The 18,733-nt window shown below is 55.4% G+C and overlaps 1 protein-coding gene across 11 annotated transcripts in view; it reads left to right on the top strand.

Annotated features, from left to right (window-relative positions):
- The window catches only part of MPRIP (myosin phosphatase Rho interacting protein), a 108,290-nt gene that overhangs the window by 21,415 nt on the left and 68,142 nt on the right, over positions 1 to 18,733 (top strand). For all 11 annotated transcript variants that reach the window (XM_021068036.1, XM_021068039.1, XM_021068038.1 and 8 more), the window contains exons 2-3: positions 10,848 to 10,925; positions 13,157 to 13,222. In XM_021068036.1, coding sequence (XP_020923695.1) covers positions 10,848 to 10,925; positions 13,157 to 13,222 — 144 coding nt within the window. The remainder of the gene's footprint in view (positions 1 to 10,847; positions 10,926 to 13,156; positions 13,223 to 18,733) is intronic.

Genomic DNA, 18,733 nt, shown 5'->3' with positions numbered 1-18,733 from the left:
ATTTTCTTATTGGACACCAGTTCCTCCCCAGTCCTGAGCAGAGCTCTGTGCTGCTGTCTGTGTGATTTTTTCAGGCGCAGTTTCTGGCTGTGGGGTTCCTGGGCCAGGAGCATGGAAATGTCGTGGTTCTCACACACGTGGCCACGTGGCTGCTCTCTGAGAGGCCAGGTTCCTGCAGTGTCTCTGCCTTTGGTTTTTGCCAGTGGGGTTCATGGGGTGGCCTGGTTGGAGCTTGGCTTCAGGAAAGGGAGAAGCCTGGTTGCAATGCAGCCTGTCTGCCTGTGCCTCTGCCTGCCGGCTGCCCCCAGTGTTGGGTGCTGCCCGTTCCTCCTGGTGACCTGGGCCCTCCGAGGGTGGAAGCCAGATCACGCAGGCCGTGGCTTGGAGGCTTGCCCAGCAGCACCCAGTGAGCACGTAGGGAACAGTGCTCAGCTGTGCGGTGTGACGCCCGAGTGTGTCACTGACTCACGCCCGCGATGGTTTTCCCAGTCATGAGGCCCTGCCCTGCGCTGGACACCTCGCTCGACCAGGGCGAGATTCCGGTCCGCGGCAAGCTGGGGTGTGGACGAGGATGGGAACAGAGGAGGCTTGGAGTAGGGAGATGGGCCTTGGCAGGGGAGCAGAGTGTTGCCAGAGGTGGGGGGGTGGCGTCCTTCCCTGGGGGGCGTAGGGATGAGAGCAGCTGGGGTGGGGGAGGTGGGAGCAGCCGCAGGAGGTGCTCCGTGGACACTTGGCTTTGGGTCGGTTCCTGTACTCAGAGGGGGTGTGGGGTTTTGAGGGGACCTGTGTAGGGACAGTGTGGTACCCTGCTCCGCGGAGTAGTTGGGTTTTGGGGGGGGAGGCAGCTTTGGAAGTGAGAGGCCCCAGAGGATGGGATGGAAGGCCTGGAGGATGACGGGACATTGACCAGGGCTCAGGACGGGGGCAGCGCGCGTTCTTGCTTGGTCAGTGTTGGGTGCTCCCTCTTTGGCGGTGTGTCTGCTTTCCCTTCTCCGTGCCCTGTGCACGCTGAGGGTACGTGAACCCGAGGGGACAGAAGAGCGAGCTCAGCCCCTCTCACTGCCTCCTCGACTCCGTGAGTCTCAGACGGGCCACGTGCAGCTGAGAGCCGAGCGTGTCATGTTCTGGACCCTTGGAGTGGGCTGTGCTCGGCGGCTGTGTCCAGAGGCCTGTTTGCGTCTGGGAAGCGTCAGTGTGGCAGCTTGACGACTCTATGGGAGGCAGGCCAGGAGGTGAAGGCCTTCCCTGCTGCCTGCGGCCCGCCCACTTGGCCTGAGTCGAGACCGTCAGGCCGTCCCTGATGCAGCCCAGATCTGCCCGAGGACGGTGGGGAGAGGAAGGGGGCCAGAGAACCTCACCTCAGTCAAGTCACAGGCCCGAGAGAAGGTGCACGCATGTGTGCATGTGGGCCCAGAGGAAGCTGTTGGGAAGGCCAGTGGGCCCAGGCAGTGCAGCCCGGCCAGGAAGGGCTGGCCTTGTCTGGAGATGAGCCCTGTGGACTGCAGAGGCCTTGGTGGCTGGAGCCTCTGTGCTCTGGGGCTGCGATGAGTCTCCTTCTAGCAGTAAAGGCCTGTGTGTGGGTAGAGGGAGTATTTAGGAAGTAATAGGTTTGAGGGTTTTTTTTTTTTTTTAATTAACCTTTTTCCTTTGAGATAATTGAAGTTTTGCCTGCAGTTGTAAGACGTAACCCAGAGAGATCCCACGTGCTCTCTACCCGGCTCCCCCAGGGGTAGCATCCTGTAAGGTTAGAGCACAGGATCAGAGTCAGGCCAGCAGCATCGCACAGTCCCTGCGGGATCCCTCACAGCCACACCGCCTGCCCACCCACCACCACTGCCTCCTTAGCTCCTGGCAGCCGCAGATCTGGTCTCCATTTCTAGAAACCCCACATTTCAAGAATGTTAGGTCAGGAGTTCCCATCCTGGCTCAGTGAGTTAAGAACCCGACTAATAGCCATGAGGATGCGGGTTCGATCCCTGGCCCCACTCAGTGGGTTAAGGATCTGGTGTTGCCGTGAGCCGTGGTGGAGGTTGCAGATGCAGCTTGGGTCCTGCGTTGCTTTGGCTGTGGTGTAGGCCACCAGCTACAGCTTCAGTTCGGCCCCTTGCCTGGGAACTTCCATGTGCCATGGGTAGGTCCCTAAAAAGACTGAAAAAAGAAAAAAAGAAAAAAAAAGACTTATGTCCTGGGAATCATACATCATGTAACCTTTGGGGATCGGCTTTTTCACTCATCATAGTTCTTTGGAAAGTCACGCGGGTAGCACTGATCTCTAGTTGGTTCCCTTTTACTGTTTACTCGTGACCCACGGCGTGCGCCACTTGGCCACTGAGGGACATCTTCATTGCTTCCAGGATTTTTTTTTTTTACCCCTCCGAATAAAGCTGCAGTAACCAGTCATGCACAGTTTGGGTGTGAATAGAAGCCTCTGTTTCTCTGGAATCAGTGCCCAGGAATGCATTTCCCGGATCATACTGTAGTTGCATGTTTGGGTTTTTAAGCACCTACTAAATGGTTTTCAGAGCGCTGTGCCATTCTTCATCCCCTCCAGCAGCGTGTGGGTGATAGACTGTCTTCGCATCCTTCCCAGCACTTGGAGTTGTCATCATTTTAAATTGGGGCCATTCTGATAGGCGTGCAGTGACGTGTCACGTGGTGTTACGTTGCATTTCACCAGTAGCTGATGATGTTCAGCAGCTTTTCAGGTACTGATTTGCCATTCGTGTGTCTTCCGTGGGATGTCTTTGCATGGCCTTTGCCCATGTTCTAATTGGGTTGTTTGGGTTGTTCTAATTGGGTTATTGAGTTTTGAGAGTTTTTTTTTTAATATATTCCAGATACTAGTCTTTTTTTATACATGTGGTTTTCAAATATTTTATTTCACTCCGTGGCTTATCTTTTCACTCTTCTAGTGGACCTTTAGTAGAACAAATATTTTTATTATTTATTTATTTGTCTTTGGAGGGCCGCCTCTGTGGCATGTGAAGGTTCCTAGGCTAGGGGTCAATTCAGAGCTGTAGCTACTGGCCTACACCACAGGCACAGCAACGCCAGATTCAAGCTGCATCTTCAGCCTACACTGCAGCTCAAGACAATGCCAGATCCTTAACCCACTGAGCAAGGCCAGGGATTGAACATGCATCCTCATGGATACTAGTCAGATTTGTTTCCACTGAACCACAACGGGAACTCTGAGCAAATAGTTTTAATTTTAATGTCCAGTTTGGCAATTTGTGTTCCACTTTGATTTACTTTTTTGTGTAAGTTTGAGATTTATTTATTTTTTGCCTATGATGCCCAGTTGCACCAGCACCATTTGTTGCAGGACTCACTCCTCCACTGAAGTTTTAGCACCTTTGTTAAAAGTTAAATTGGGCATATTTATGTGGGTCTGTTTCTGGGCTCTCTCTTCTGTTCCATTGATCTGTGTGTCTAACCTTCTCAAACCTCACAGTCTTGTTTACTGTGATTTATCCTTTCACTTAGACGAATGGATTCTTCCCTCTTTCTTCTTCTTCTTTTTTTTTTTTTTTTTTTTTTTTTTTTGCTGCATCCTATGCCGTAGCTCTGGCAGTGCTGTATCCTTTAACCCACTATGCCGGGCTGGGGATTGAACTCACATCTCTGCAGCCACCTGAGCTGCTGCAGTCAGATTCTTAACCCACTGTGCCATAGTGGGAACTCCTATTCCTATTTAAAAACTATTCTAGTTCCTTTGCCTTTCCATATAAATTTTATAGTAATCTTACCTATATCTGCAGAAGGTCTTTGTGAGCTTTTGTTAGCAATTACATTAAGCTTATACATCAATTTGGAGATGATTGACATCTTAGACTCTCTGATCCTGTGAGCACAGTAAGTCCATCTGTTTAGACTTTTTTTGGCTTTTCATCAGCATTGTGTAGTTTTCAGCATATGCAGGATCCTGTTCATATTTCGTTAGGTTTGCACCCAAGCATTTCATTTTTTTTTTAAATGATTGCAAATGGTATTTTATTTTTAATTTTGATGTCCACATATTCTTTGCTAATACATAGAAATGTGGTCGCTTTTTGTATACTGATCTTATGTACTACAACCTTGGTGGCTGTTGTTTTTGTTTTTGTTTTTGTTTTGCTTTTCAGGGCCGCACCCATGGCGTATGGAAGTTCCCAGGCTAGGGGTAGAATCAGAGCTGTAGCCGCTGGCCTACACCACAGCCACAGCAATGCAGGATCCGAGCCACGTCTGTGACCTACACCACAGCTCACAGCAACAATGGATCCTTAACCCACCGGGTGGGGCCAGAGATCAAACCTGCAACCTCGTGTTTCCTAGTCGGATTCGTTTCCACTGCACCACGACGGGATCTCTGCTTTGTGTTTTTGTTTTTTTTGTGTTTTTTTTTTAAGAAATTTGTCCATTTCATCTAGGTTGTCAAGTTAAAGCTTGTAGAATTGTTTGTAACACATCCTTGCTATCCTTTTGATGTCTGTGGTGATATCTCTTGTTTTATTCCTGATTTGAATTTGTGTCTTCTCTCTTTTTCTTTGTCAGTCTTGCTAGAAGTGTATCAATTTGGTTGATCTTTTCAAAGAACCAGCTCTTGTTTCATTGATTTTTTTTTTTTTTTTTTTTTTTTTTTGTCTTTTTGCTATTTCTTTGGGCTGCTCCCGTGGCATATGGAGGTTCCCAGGCGAGGAGTCTAATCGGAGCTGTAGCCACCGGCCTATGCCAGAGCCACAGCAACGCGGGATCCGAGCCGCATCTGCAACCTACACCACAGCTCACTGCAACGCCGGATCCTTAACCACTGAGCAAGGGCAGGGACCGAACCCGCAACCTCATGGTTTCTGGTCAGATTCGTTAACCACTGCGCCGCGATGGGAACTCCCAGTTTAGTTATTCTATCGATTGTTGAGAGAAGGATGTTGAAATCTCCAGCTGTCATGGTGGATTTATTTATTTCTCCTTTTAGTTTTCACGTCACATTACTTTGCAGCTATGTTGCAGAGACCATATATATTTAGGATTGCTTTATCTTCTTGGTGAATTGACCCTTTTATCATTATGTATGATGCGTTTCTGTCTCTGGTCATTTTCTTTATTTTTAAGTCTAGTTCATCTGATCCTAATAGAGCAACTTTGCTCTCCTCTGATTAATATTTGCAAGATGTGTGTTTTCTATTCTTTTACTGTCAAGCCCATGTGATCACACTTACAGTGTGTTTCTTGTAGACCTTGTGCAGTTGGGTCATTTTAAAAAATCTTCTTGGTCAGTGTCTGTCTTTTAATTGGTATATTTAGACTATGTACTTTGGGGTGGGGGGCTGTACCTATAGCATATGAGTATTGTTTTTCTCTGCTTTCAAGATTTTTTTCTTTGTCTTTAGTTTTCAGAAATAATTTTGATGTGTCTTGGTGTGAATTTCTTTGGATTTATCCATTAGCGTTCACTCAGCTTCTTGAATTGCTAGGTTGCCACTCTTGCCACATCGGGCAAGCTTTCTCTTCAAGTGTACTTCTGCCTTCCCCTGCTTGTCTCCTTCCAGGACTCTGATGACGCAAACGCTAGATCTTCTTTATAGTCCCAGAGGTCCCTCAGACTCTTCTTCTCGTCCTTTTTTTACCCCCAGTCTGTTTTCTTTCTGACGTCTGACTGGATAATTTCTTTTGCCGTGTCTTGCGGTTCTCTTGTTCATTCCATGGCTCTGTCATTCTGCTGTTGAGCCCTTCCGCTTTGCTCTTTTATTTGGTACTGTATTGTTCAGTTTTAGAGTTTCGCCCTGGCTCTCGTATCTTGTTTCTTCGCTCAGGCTTCGTTTTCATCTCTTCCAAGCATGTTCATAATTTCTTGTTGCAGTCTTTAGCATGGCTGCTCTGAATCGTCATCAGGTAGCTCCACCTGCCTGTCACCTCGGTGTTGGCATCTGTCGGCAGTCTGTGTTCATTCAGTTACTGGTTCTTGGTATGAGGGCGATTTTTCTGTTGAAAGATGGACATTTCTGTGTCACGTTAGGTGACTCTGGGCTGTGTTGGACCCTTCTCTCTCCGTTGGCTTTTTCTAACACTGCTCCAGCAGGGGCAGGGCTGCTGCCTTTTACCTCTGGATGGAAGTGGAGGTCTGGCTCCTCCCTTGGGTCCCACTGACACTGGAGGCGGGAGGCTCCTTGCTGTGCCACAGGGAGGGGGGTTCAGCTCCCCCCGTGTCCTCCTCTGATGTTGCCCGGCAGGTAGAGGGAGGGGAGCTGTTACTGCGGGTGGGGGCTGCCTGAGCCCTCCCTGGTAGGGGTTCCGGGACACCTCTTAGCTGGTGGGCAGGAGTCTGGCCTCTGCTGGTGGGGGTGGGGCTGCGTCTCTTCTGTGTGTGCTGGCGTCAGGTGGTTGTCATCGGAGCGTTTTCTGCCTTGCCAAGTTGTCCCCCATCCCTGGTCCTTGAGCTCAGTAGAGGCTTTTATTGGGGCTTTTCTCATCTGTGCCCGTTGGCACTAGCAGGTTGCCCCTCCTCCGGACCCCAGTCCGGGACAGGGTGCCCATCTCCATGTCGCTCCTGGGGTCTTGGGGTCCCCAGCCCCTCTGCCTTCTCTCTGCCTCTTCCAGTCTGCTCAGGTTTGTCCTATGTGCGGGATCCAGGGTCTTATTTGCAGGTGGTGGAGGTATAGTGAACAGTACATCTCTCTACGCCGTCTCCCAGGAAGCAGACATTTCCAGCGATCGCTTTCAGAGGGGCTCTGGGCTGAGCACACTGCCCCGGCCGCCAGCTCTTCCCAGAGCCCCGCCTGAAGTGCAGCGTCCGGGCGAGGGGGGGCGTGAGGGCCGGGCCAAGGCGCAGGCAGGGCTGCTCTCCGGGGAGGCTCCTACATGGGGTCTGGACGGGTGCGCTTCCCCCCGGGCGGCCTGCGGGAAGCAGAGCTCAGTCCCTGCTCTGGGTCCTCAGCACGGACGAGAGCTACCTGCTTCGCCTGTACCCCAGCCTTCAAAGTAAAACCCCAGCCCCCAGCCAGAGCACACCAACAGGACTGCACGCTTCCAGGGCCGGCTCCCTCTTGGGCCACCAGAGTCGGCAGCTCAGGTCACTGTGGGGCTCTCAGGAAGAGGAAGCCTTTGGCCCTTTCAGAGATCTTGCCCCGGAGAGGATGAGATGGAGCCTTCCGTCCCCCTTGTGAGCCTCTCCCACGGGCCCGAGGCTGTGGTGGGCGCTTCTGACTGGCTGATGTGGCCGGGTCTGCTCCTGTCGCCTTCGAAGAGTCTGAGTAGTGGTGGGAGAAGCAGAGCACCTCTGGGACGAGGCAGAGTCAGTGGGTGGGGACTGCAGGTCACCTGAGCCAGAGGAAACTCGCGGTGGGGGCTGGGGGGTGGTCGTGCTTGCTCTCCAGGCTCTCGGAGTGGGCTGCAGGGTCTGGAGGTTGTCGGCGAGGCACAGATGGGTTGAAGGAGGGCCCCGGCCTGGGCTGCTCCGCGCTGCCAGACACGGCTTTGCTTTCGCTGTGCTTTAGCCCTGCAAGTCCTCTCCACCCCAGGCCGCCCTCTGCTCATAGGTCCCTCCCTCAGACGGCAGTGCAGGGTGGCAGGTGCCTTCCTGTCTCCTGAGGACCCTGCAGTTAGTTGCACACTGGACGTTTAGAGGTTCTTCTCATGCAGCTGTGAGCACCGGGTCAGGTCAGCCAAATGTGAGCGCTTTGCTCCACTCCCTGCCCCGCTGACCTTGAAACAGCTGTACTGAGGTGTAACTCACATGCCGTATACACTTGACTGTGGTGTCTTCCCGGTTACCGGCACCACCAATTTTAGAACATTTTCTTCTTCCCCCAAAGGAAGCCCGTGCCCTGTAGCTGTCGCCCTCCGTGATCCTTTCACCCTGCCCTAGGCACCCACTGCCTGCCTTCTGGCACGTGGATTTGCCCTGGTCAGTGCTCTTGGGGAACCTTCTCTGCTTCCCAGCCTGTTGGAGCACCTCTTTTTTTGCCCCCACCCTGTGCTGGCCCAGCCTCCCACCTTTCAGGACGGCCTGCTCTCCGGGAAGGGTCCCCTTGCGGTGATCCAGTGATCCATATGAAGAGGTCATGGCCAGGGGAGGTGTGGGCTGGCAGCCTCTCTGAGTTTGTTGAGTGAATAACGGTGCTCGTTGTGGGCCCGGTTCTGGGGGACGTGTGCCAGTCCCAGGTCTCCTGTTGCCCCCTTTGAGGACAGGACAGGTCAGCACAGCTGATGGTAGGAAATCGCCCCAGAGTCCTACAGCTGAAAACCAGGAGGGTGGTGTGCAGTCCCAGCAGGCAGAATCGGAGGAGACTCGGCCTTGGCATCCAACTCCAGATTTCACTGGTCAGGGAACTGCCAGCAGAGCGGCCAAGTGGGGAAGTCACGTGACCAGATCTGCACAGGGAGTCGTCCCCTGGCACTGACCCCGCCATCCTGTGTGCGGGCGGCGGCGGCGGCTCTGCTCCGGGTGTGCAGTGGCGCCGAGAGAGGCCCAGTGCACTGGCCTGCGCCTCAGGGAGGCCGGGTGCCTCTGGTGTTGGCTGAGGAAACACACCTTTCCTCCTCTCCACTCTGCTGTCCCGCCCGGGTGGCGCTTCGTGCCCTGCACCCCACAGGCCCTCCAGGGCAGTCCCTCTGACGCTGGTTGCCTGCCGGCACCCACTCCCGGGTTTTGCCAAAGCCAGTCTCATTTCCTTCCATCAGCGCCCTCGTCCCCCTCTTCTGTTCTTGGGTGAAAGCCACTGTCTCCCCTGGGGGCCTGAGGACCCTGCAGAAACCAAGGAGAGAGGCTCAGCCGCATGCTCTGTGACCTCTGAGAGGTGACCTTCCCTCTCCGAGCCACAGATTCTGCAGCTTTTCAGAATGAGGTGTTGGGACAAGGCCTTCCAGTTTGGAAGCATGGAATGGAACGCTCTTAAGAGGACCCCCAGGCCTTCCCCAGAGATGGCCGCGGTGTGGGATCAGCAGGCGGGGGTGGGGTGGGGGGTTGCTTTGTGTTCCTGGCCTCCAGCTCGTGGCGGAGCCCTGGGCCTGCCTGTGCCTTTCCTGCCGCTTCCTCAGGAGCTGGGCGTGGCTGAACCGGGAGCTGGAGCCTGAGTGTCTGTCTCCGCTTTCAGCTCCTGAGGAAGCCCTGTGGCCAGGGTCCTCGGAATGGAGGGACTCTTAGGCTCTAAAAAAGTGTAAGAATAGCTAACATTTATTCAGTTCTTATAAGCCAGACAATGCTCGGGTTATTTATTTTTTTCTCATGCAGTTTTTCTGAGATAATTCACATACCATAAAATTCACCCTTTCTTTTTTCTTTTTTTCTTTTTCAGCCACACCTGCGGCATATGGAGGTTCCGGGCCAGGGAACTGCCACCTTCAGCAGTGCAGTGTGCTGGCTTGGGGATCAAACCCAAACCGCTGCAGAGACAACACCAGATCTTTGACCCACTGTGCCACGGTGGGAACTCCAGAATTTACCCTTTTAAAGCATACGATTTTGTAGTTTTTAGCCATTCTTACAAGTTCGTGCAAGTAATTCCACTATCTCATTCCAGAATCTTTTCATCACCCCCGAAAGAACCCCACACCTGTTAGCAGCCACCCCCATTTCCTGCTCCCTCCACGTCTTGGCGACCACTCTTGCCTCTCTTTCCCTGGATTTCCTCATTCTGGGCCTTCCACGGAAGTGGAATCCTGCGATGTGTCGTCTTTGGGGTCTCTCTTTCTCACTTAGCATAATGCCTTCAAGGTTTAGCCACACTGTAACGTGGTGGTGCTCCCTGCCTTTTTATCACTGAATAGTATTCCATCGTGTGGTTAGACCACGTGTCGTTTATCCGTTCCTCTGCTGATAGACACTGGCCTGTTTCTCCCCTGTGGCTGTGAATAGTGCTGCTGTGAACTTCACGTCCACGTTTTGGCTTGATCACCTGCTTTCAGTCTCCCTGGGTGTGTGGTTTTTTGTTTTTGTTTTGTTTTTTAGGGTTGCACCCGTGGCATATGGAAGTTCCCAGGCTAGGGGTCGAATAGAAGCTATAGCTGCCAGCCTACACCACAGCCACAGCAGCTCGGGATCCGAGCCACATCTGCAGCCTGCACCACAGCTCATGGCAATGCCCGGGTCCTTAACCCACTGAGTGAGGCCAGGGATCGCACCTGCGTCCTCATGGATGCGAGTCAGATTCGTTTCGGCTGAGCCATGACAGGGCCTCCTCCCTGGGTGCGTGTGTACCTGGGAGTGGAACTCTGAGTGTACCCTTGAGGACCTGCCGGACTGGTTTCCCCCGGGGCCGCGTGCGTCCCCGTGCTGTGCCGTGCTCTCCTTGCATTATCGCATCAGTCCTCCATAGATGTCACGAGGTGTAGGTGAAATTTTCATTACTCTCACTATCAAAGGGGAAGGCAGGAAGTCCAGGGTCCGTGGCCCAAGGCCCTGCGGCCGGCAGGTTGACGACTCTGGGGCCAGAGCGCGTCGTGGTCGCTAAAGCCTCCGCTCTGTTTTGCACCATCAGGATGAGGGCCTGCGACTGCTGCTGTCCGCCCGTGTGCCTCCTGCCTGCACGCTGGCACTCACAGGTTACTGCAGACAGTGCCACCGTTTCCCCATCTTGGTAGCTTGATCGGGAACTCGAGCAAGGTGGCTGTGTCTTGGGTGTTTCTGTGTCCTCCCGGTTTTCAGGCTCCCCCTGGGTGTTGCATCCTCTGCTCCACAGCCAGTGCTGCAGACCCACCCAAGCCTCTGGCTCCGGACCGTGTTTCTTGGAGGTGGGCTGGGCCAGGCAATGAGATGCTTGGCGTGTGCTGAGCACAGGTGGATTCTGTTTCCAGTGAGTCCCTGTCAGCTTGTCCCCAGCTTGAACCTGTCCAAGGCCCCTGATGACCTGCCCTGCCTTTTTCTCCAGGCAAAACCCATTTACGGCGGCTGGCTGCTCCTGGCTCCAGATGGGACTGACTTTGACAACCCGGTGCATCGGTCTCGGGTAAGGGCATCAGGGTGCACTCTTGGGGGGAGTCGGGGGGGGCTGCTAAGGGCAGGTAGACCGAGTGGAGGGGAAGGGGGTGGGGAGTTGAACCGTGGATCTGGGGATGGCTGGATCCGCAGGGAACCCCTGTTTGCTGGACTCTATTTGATAGTGGGTCCCACGGGAAAAGCCTCAGGTCCATAGTTAGGCTGGCCCTCCATCCAGGATGAGAACACACTTCCTAGAAACAGCTCGTGGAAAAGGCCAAGGGGTGGTCCAGCGCGCCTGTGCATTGTCCCTTCAGAGCGGGGGCCCTGCTTCCCGCAGCCCCTTCTTCCCATCCTTCTCCCCCGCCGGGGGCTCAGCACAGGAGCACCCGTAAAGGGATGTGGGCCTTGAGGGCCGACTCTGCATCAGCCCCCTGTCTCCTGGGGACCAGCCCAGGGCAGGTCCGGGCTGGAGCAGCAAGGTGGTCGCCCAGCACTGTCCTGGCTTGCAGCTAAGTCACTCTTTCCTTTCCCACGTGCTCCCCTCCAGGCACCTGTTTTCTGCACGCTGCTCCAGCTCTGCTCCCTTCTCCTCCCCTGCTCCCCTGAGAGCCTCAGTCCTGCCTCTGGGACTCTGCTGCCCTGGCCTGAATGGTACACCCCATAGAACTTGCTTTGTGTCTCGGGTCTTTGGGCTTCCTTCTGGAAGGTGGTTGATTTTAAAGACAGCACCCAGGGGCGTTGGAAATATTTCTCAGGCAGAGTCCAGGTGGCCTCTCCCTGGACTAGGCTGCCTCTCCCAGCCAGGTCGGAACACCCGGTATGGAACTAGCCTTCGGCAGGTCCCCTTTGCAAGGCCATGTGAGTGTTCTCTTGCTGCCGCCTGGGCGTGAAGATGGCAGCGGCGACTGTGTCCCAGTGCTGCAGTAACCAGGGAGCAGCCCTCATTCCTGTTTTATATTTAGATCATACAGAACTGCCTTTTCTGATGGGAAAATCATTAGTGTAAATGATATAATTCTGGCCCAAAGCAGAGACACAGTATTTTAGTTCGTTCCTGTGGCCTTGTTGCCGGTGGAAGTACGAGTTCTGCTGGGCTTTTGGAAATGTTGACAATAGGTCATGGATTTTCGTGATGATCTTTGGGATTCAGGGACCAGCTCTAGACAGGTGCCCCCTGCAGGGAAGGTCCTCCCGGTCCCCTGGCAGTGCACCTGGCCTCCATCGGCCCCCGCTGACCTGGCCTTTGGGTCCTGGGCGGAGAGCTGCACCCTTCGCCAGTGGGGCCCTCCCTGCGTGTCGGGGCTGTTCCTCCTCGGCCTCACTCCCCCTCGGTTTTGAATCTTGTTTGTGGCCGCCTCCTCAGTGGACGCTGCAGCTGGCCGTCTTTTTCTGTTTCTCGCTCTCCCCTGGATCACTGTCTTTTTCTGTTTCTCGCTCTCCCCTGGAACACTATCTTTTTCTGTTTCTCGCTCTCCCCTGGATCACTGGGACAAGTCTTCTATACCATGTTTCCAGATTTTTCAGAAGTTGGCAACCAGTGCCGGGCATTGTCAGGTTATCCTGTGTCATGTCAGGTGAAGGAGAAAGCCAGTGTTGGCAGTGGTGTGCGGTAGGCTCTGCGCCTGCCGCGTACGGAGGGCAGGAGGGTGACCCAGATGTCATCGCCGCTGCGAGGAGCTTGCACATTAAAATAGACCAGGCGGAGTTCCCGTCGTGGCTCGGTGGTAACGAACCCCACTAGCATCCATGAGGACACGGGTTCCATCCCTGTCCTTACTCAGTGGGTTAAGGATCTGGCGTTGCCATGAGCTGTGGTGTAGGTCACACATGCCACTTGGATCCTGCATTGCTGTGGCTGTGGCGTAGGCTGACAGCTGCAGCTGATTCAACCCCGAGCCTGGGAACCTCCATATGCCTCGGGTACAGCCCTAAAAAGGCAAAAGAAAAGACCAGGCAGGGTTAGGGTTTAGGGTTTAGGGTCAGGGTTTAGGGTTATGGTTTAGGGTTTGGGTTAGGGTCAGGGTCAGGGGTTAGGGTTAGAGGGTTAGGGTCAGGGTCAGGGGAGCACACTGCGTGTTTGGGCCCCTTCCCTGGCCCAGTCCTGGCTCACAATGCACCTTCTTCCACCCCGGGCCTGCTTTCCCTGCCATCTACCCCAGAAATGGCTGTGCAGCCTGCATCCCTCAGATGCCGGCTTGTTGGACTCGGGCCGGGCGAGTGGGGCCGGGCCGGGACCCAGCCCCCTGTGTTCTGTTGCAGAAATGGCAGCGCCGGTTCTTCGTCCTCTACGAGCACGGCCTCTTGCGCTACGCCCTGGACGAGATGGTGAGTGCCTGCGCCGCCCTCCTCATCCCCAGCCTGCGCCAGGCCCTTCCCGGGGGCGGGGCTGCCTGGTGGGCACCGCAGCTCTGTGCTCTCACGCAGCTTCTACTCGGGAGCCTGGAAGGGTAAGGGCCCGCGGCAGCTGGTTGCAATGATGCCTGCAGCCCGGGCCTTTGCTCCGAGCGTCCTCAGTGGTCCCGGGGGAGGGTTGGTGGTGAGGGAGGAAGTCGTTCTTTTCAAGGATGATGGGGTTGGGCCCAGCCAGAGCACCTGGCTCTGGGAAAAGCGGGCCGGGCTGCAGACCTCAGGGGCAGGCGGCGGTGGCCCTGGGCAGGCGTGTGCAGGCTGAGCGCCGCGGATCACTCCCTGCAGCCCAGGGCTCCTCTCAGGGCCGTTGCCGAGATTGGCCTGGCCTGTGCCTTTAGATGTTCGGAGGCCTCCTGGCCGTAGGGCCAGTGCTCTGGTCACCCAGCCGTAGTGTATGGGCGCCGTCCTGCCCCACCGCTCACCTGGTTTGCTTCCTGCTTCCTGGACTCACTGACTGTTTACCAACCAGGTGCAAGGTTCTGGCTTTTCTTTTCCCACCCATTTCGTCTCTTGATTTTTTTCTCTGAAGGAGGTGGGTCTGTCCTAACTCGCTGGAGGTAGGATGAATTTTAAGCTTTATAAAAGTTTGGAGACGGAAGATTTGAGCACCTTTTCCTGTGCCTTGGCGTGTGTGGCTCTGTGGGCAGCATTTTAAACCGGGGCTGTGGAAGAACCTCTCCTCACAGCGCGTGAAACAGGCGTATCCCACTGCCTGCATCCCAGCCTTTCCTTGCTTTGGGGTCCTGGAAGCAGAGTGTGGGCCTCCACTGGGGATCACCATGCCTGACTGCCCGGGGCTGCCTGGCAGTGTCTGGCGTCGCCCTTGATTCTCACAGCTGCACGAGGGTGGAGAGGTGCCTTTGTTTGGCACCTGGTGGGTAGCGGCCTGGGGCAGCGTGTGAGGCGCAGGCCGGCTCCACACCTGATAGTGAGCTGCCCCTGAGTGTCGGCAGTGCCGAGGCTGAGAGCCCCTGTGTGACCTGGTCAGTGGCTTATTTACATTAAAAAAAAATTCGAGTGTTTTACTTGCTATCATCCCTCTTCTTAAAAGGTGGGGAAGGCCCCCCCATCAGATTTCCCAGGAGGGCGGGAGGTGAGGGGGCAGGGCTAGCCTGCGGACTGGCCCGGTGTGTGTGTCGGTGTCGGGGGGGCTGGCTCGTTCCTGGGGTGGAGGGGCTTCTGCCGGGTGTCCCTGCGCATGGGGTGACCACAGGGCCGGCAGAACTGTCGGGGCCGGGCTGTGAGCCTGGGCCGGGCTGGGGCCGAGGTGGGCGGACAGGTCCTGCTTCCTGCAGCAGCTCCGCCCACTGGCCTGCCTAACCGCCGTGCCTTGGCCTGGGTCTTGGAGAGGCAGCTCTGAGCAGCCACTCCCGCCCCGGCCACCCCGTCCCTCCCAGCTAATGGATTGCATGTAATAAGTTGTAGTATTTTATGGCTGGGCTCTTAACACCCAGTCACAATCTGCTTCAAATTGTTACTTGGACATGTGTGCACTGGGACTACTTGTTCTGATTTGCCTCAATATCATCCTACTGAGTAGACTGTGACTTTTTTTCATTGCTGGATCCTTCGTGAATCTTAGTACCTCTGCACTGTCTGACCTGGGGTTTGGCGGCTCTGAGCGCGTAAATATTCGTTGAGCTGAAACGATGCCCTGTGCTGGTGTGTTAGGTGCCGCCGGATTCTCTCTGGGCTCAGGAAGGAGCTGGGCCTGGGCGCTCCTAGGAGCGGGTCTGAGAATGTTTTGCCTTGCAGCTCTTAATGCTTCCTCAGCAGAAGGGAGAGCCCTCCCGAGGGCTCCGGAGAACGAGGTGGGGACAAGAGGGACGCGGTGGCGGCCGGGCACTGCGGAGCACAGGCTGCGCTCCCTGGCGGGTACCTGCCTGGAGGGCTGGGGCCTGGCAGTTGGGCTCCAGGGGCAGACTGTTGCCTTTTTCTTCCAGGCGGCTCTGAGATGGGACTAACCTTTGGGAATCACTTTTCCTTTTTTGGGAAATTTCTTTCTCGATACACCCACATACCCTGTAACTGGTGGGTGTGGAGGAAAGGCAAATTGCCCAAAAAAGGAAAAAAAATTTCTCAAATGCAAGCTGAGGTGAGGTGGGCTCAGGGCGGCCTCCCAGACAAGTGGGAGCCAGAGTAATTTGGCTGGGCCTCTGGAGTGTCAGGAGCGGACAGAGTGGAGACTCTGGAGACCCAGACGGCAGCCTCCGTCCTTGCTTCCGTCTGCCGGCCGTGCTCCGCCCGGCGCTGCACCCATCCTTCCTCTTTCCTGGTGGCTGATGTGAGGCTAGGGTGCTGGTGTCAGCAGGTCCCAGGGTCATTCGAAGACTTTACTGCAGAAGCACCCAGTCCAGAGGAGGTGCGGGCAGCCCGGTTTCAGGTGGAACCCACTGGGCTGGGAGGCCGGCAGTGCCGGGGGGACCGTGCCTGATGAGCTGTGGCGGTCTTGTCTCTGGCTTTCGTCTTCTCTCTCTTTTTCCGCCTGGAAGCCAGGCGGAAACAGGGTCTAGGGATTTTTTTGTTTGCTTTTAAATTTTGGTAAACTATAGGTAACAAAAATTTACCTTTTTTTTTTTAAATTAAAGGGCCACACCCGCAGCATCTGGAAGTTCCTGGGGTAGGGGTCAAATCGGAACCGCATCTGTGACCTACGCCACAGCAATGCCGCATCCTTAAACCACAGAGTCAGGCCAGGGATCAAACCTGCGTCGTCATGGATACTAGTAGGGTTCTGAACCCGCCGAGCCACTCCCAGATTTGTCGTTGTAGCCGTTTTTAAGATGACAGCTCCGTAGCCTTGAGCGCACGCACATTGTCGGGCGCCACCATCAGCTCCCTCCCCAGAGCCCTGTCCATCCTTCCAGGCTGGACCTCTGTCCCCGGGAAACCCTCACCTCCCACCCCCTTGCGCAGCCCCCACTGCCCAAGCCGCCTCTAGAAACCTCCTGTAAGTGGGGTCGTGTGGTATTTGTCCTTCTGCGTCTGGCTGGTCTCACGGAGCATAATGTCTTCAGGGCTCCTCCGTGACGGAGCCTGTGTTGGGATCTCCTTCCTGGGAAAGAGATTTGTAGGGTCTCGTGCTCTTGAACTTGGCCTGCCCCGAAGCACACTGCCCCTGGGTCTCTCCTTGGTGGACACAGCGGGGAGTCGTACCCAAGCTTCTGGGGCAGGCGCGTGGGGCATGTTGTCACTCCCCGCCCCAGTGATTCCTGCAAAGTCAGGACAGACCAGGACCCTGCGCCTTCTCGGAGGCCGAGTGCACACAGCAGGGAGGCCTCATGGCCTTCTGAGCCGGGCCTTGCTCAAGGACAGCTGTGGCTTCGTCAGCCCCTAGGGTGGGCCGGTCGCCCCTAGTCCCTGTGCTGGCACGTGAAGTGGTGGGCTTGGCCCGACCACTCTCGGGGGCCGTCGAGTGCTGGAAGGCAGGGCTTCTGGCTTCTGTACAGTTTGCTTCCTACGGGATGCAGTCCTAGTGGTTGCTTGATGCCAGGATGCACTTGTGCCCCCAGGGAGCATGGGGAGGGACTGAGCTCGGCCCTGCTGATGTCTTTGAGGTTCTCCTGCTCCTCTGCAGCCAGGCCCCCTGCAGCCTCTGCGTCAGCACCTCCTGAGGGCAGGGCCGCGGGATCCGCAGTTACGCCACCACTCCCTGCAGTGTGAAGAAGCATAGGTGTGAGAAGCGCTGTTCTAAACCGGGGCTCCTCTCGGCCGTGCTCGGAGCCCTTGTCTGCAGCCCAATGCCGCTGACTCGTGGTAACCGTGGTGGCTGTTGTGTCCACAGGAGAGAGCCACCGGGGAGGACCTGTGGCCAAAAGAAGGTCACTCTTGGTTTGTGGTGAGGCTCACGGCCTGTTGGGACCCACCTGTGGACACATGAAGATAGATGGAAATCCAGACCACAGTCTGCCCGCTTTTCAGGGCGCTAGGTGGTTTGGGGAGTCGGAGGAGTCTTCTGGGAGGGAAGAGGGGGCATTGGCCGTCCTCCTTGTCCCAGGGGTTGAGGGGATGGCGTGCTCACCCTAACACTCAGGGTTTGTTCTTGAGGCACAGTCTCTAGAGTGCTGCGCATAGCAGCCTGCTTGGTAGATATTGTGTCCATTTCACAGAAGGAGAAACTGAGGCCCAGACAGATGGGGGCGTCCCTCAACTTCATTGACAGCTGGGGTCTGTGAACACGTGAGATGTTGGAGAATGATGGAGTCTTTGCAGTGGTCCCGTGCCTCCCTCTGTCTCCTCAGGCCGGCCTGCACTCCAGCCAGGGTGGACCCAAATTCTCATGGACACCGTGTTCGGCTCTTTTCTTTTTCTTTTTGTCTTTTTGCTATTTCTTTGGGCCGCTCCCGCAGCATATGGAGGTTCCCAGGCTAGGGGTTGAATCAGAGCTGTAGCCACCGGCCTACGCCAGAGCCACAGCAACGCGGTATCCGAGCCGCATCTGCGACCTACACCACAGCTCACGACAACGCCGGATCGTTAACCCACTGAGCAGGGACAGGGACCGAACCCGCAACCTCATGGTTCCTAGTCGGATTCGTTAACCACTGCGCCACGACGGGAACTCCTCTTTTCTTTTTTTGATAGGCAAAAAATAGATTTGTTAAGATAGGATGCTTGTGAGACGATGTAAGCGGAGGGCAGGCTCAGAAGCTCTGCTGTGTTGGGTTCTTAACCTCCTGAGCCGCAACAGGAAGCCCCCAGCGTAATGAACTTTTTAAAAAGCATTTGCCAAAAAAAAAAAGTTCCCGTTGTGGTGCAGCAGAGACAAATCGGACTAGGATCCATGAGGTTGCCCGTTCAATCCTTGGCCTCGCTCAGTGGGTTAAGGATCCGGTGTTGCTGTGGCTGTGGTGGAGGCCGGCAGCTGTAGCCCCAGTTCAGTCCCTAGCCTGGGAGCCTCCATGTGCTGTGGGTATGGCCCTAAAAAGAAAAATGATAATAATAATAATAATTAAAGAATAAAATAAAAGCATTTGCAGAAGTTCCTGTTTGGGCTCAGCGGAAACGATCCCAGTTAGCATCCACGAGAATGTGGGTTTGACCCGGGCCTCGCTCAGTGTGTCAACCATCTGCCATTGCCGCCAGCTGCTGCGCAGGTTGCAGATGTGGCTCAGAACCCTGCGGCTGTGGCTCTGATTCCACCCCTAGCCCGGGGACTTCCATGTGCCCCAGGGGTGGCCCTGTATAAAATTTTTAAAAATCAACACTTGCAGAAGTGGCGAGTGCACACCCAGCTTTCCAGGTTGTGAGGAGGGGAGAGTTGAAGGGAGGCGGGAGCGGTTGCTGGCAGGGCCCGCCTGCGGTGCTGGTGTCAGGGAGAGTTGAGGGATCAGCCAGGGGAGCTTGGAAGGTACTTCACCCCTGCCCGCTGGAGTTTTCTAGACCTGGGCTCTGAGGTGAATCCCTTGCCCTGCCTTTGCTTAATCA

Source organism: Sus scrofa, chromosome 12 (assembly GCF_000003025.6).
Source record: "Sus scrofa isolate TJ Tabasco breed Duroc chromosome 12, Sscrofa11.1, whole genome shotgun sequence".
In the NCBI taxonomy this organism is placed as follows: domain Eukaryota; kingdom Metazoa; phylum Chordata; class Mammalia; order Artiodactyla; family Suidae; genus Sus; species Sus scrofa.
This window is presented reverse-complemented; position numbering and strand designations above follow the sequence as displayed.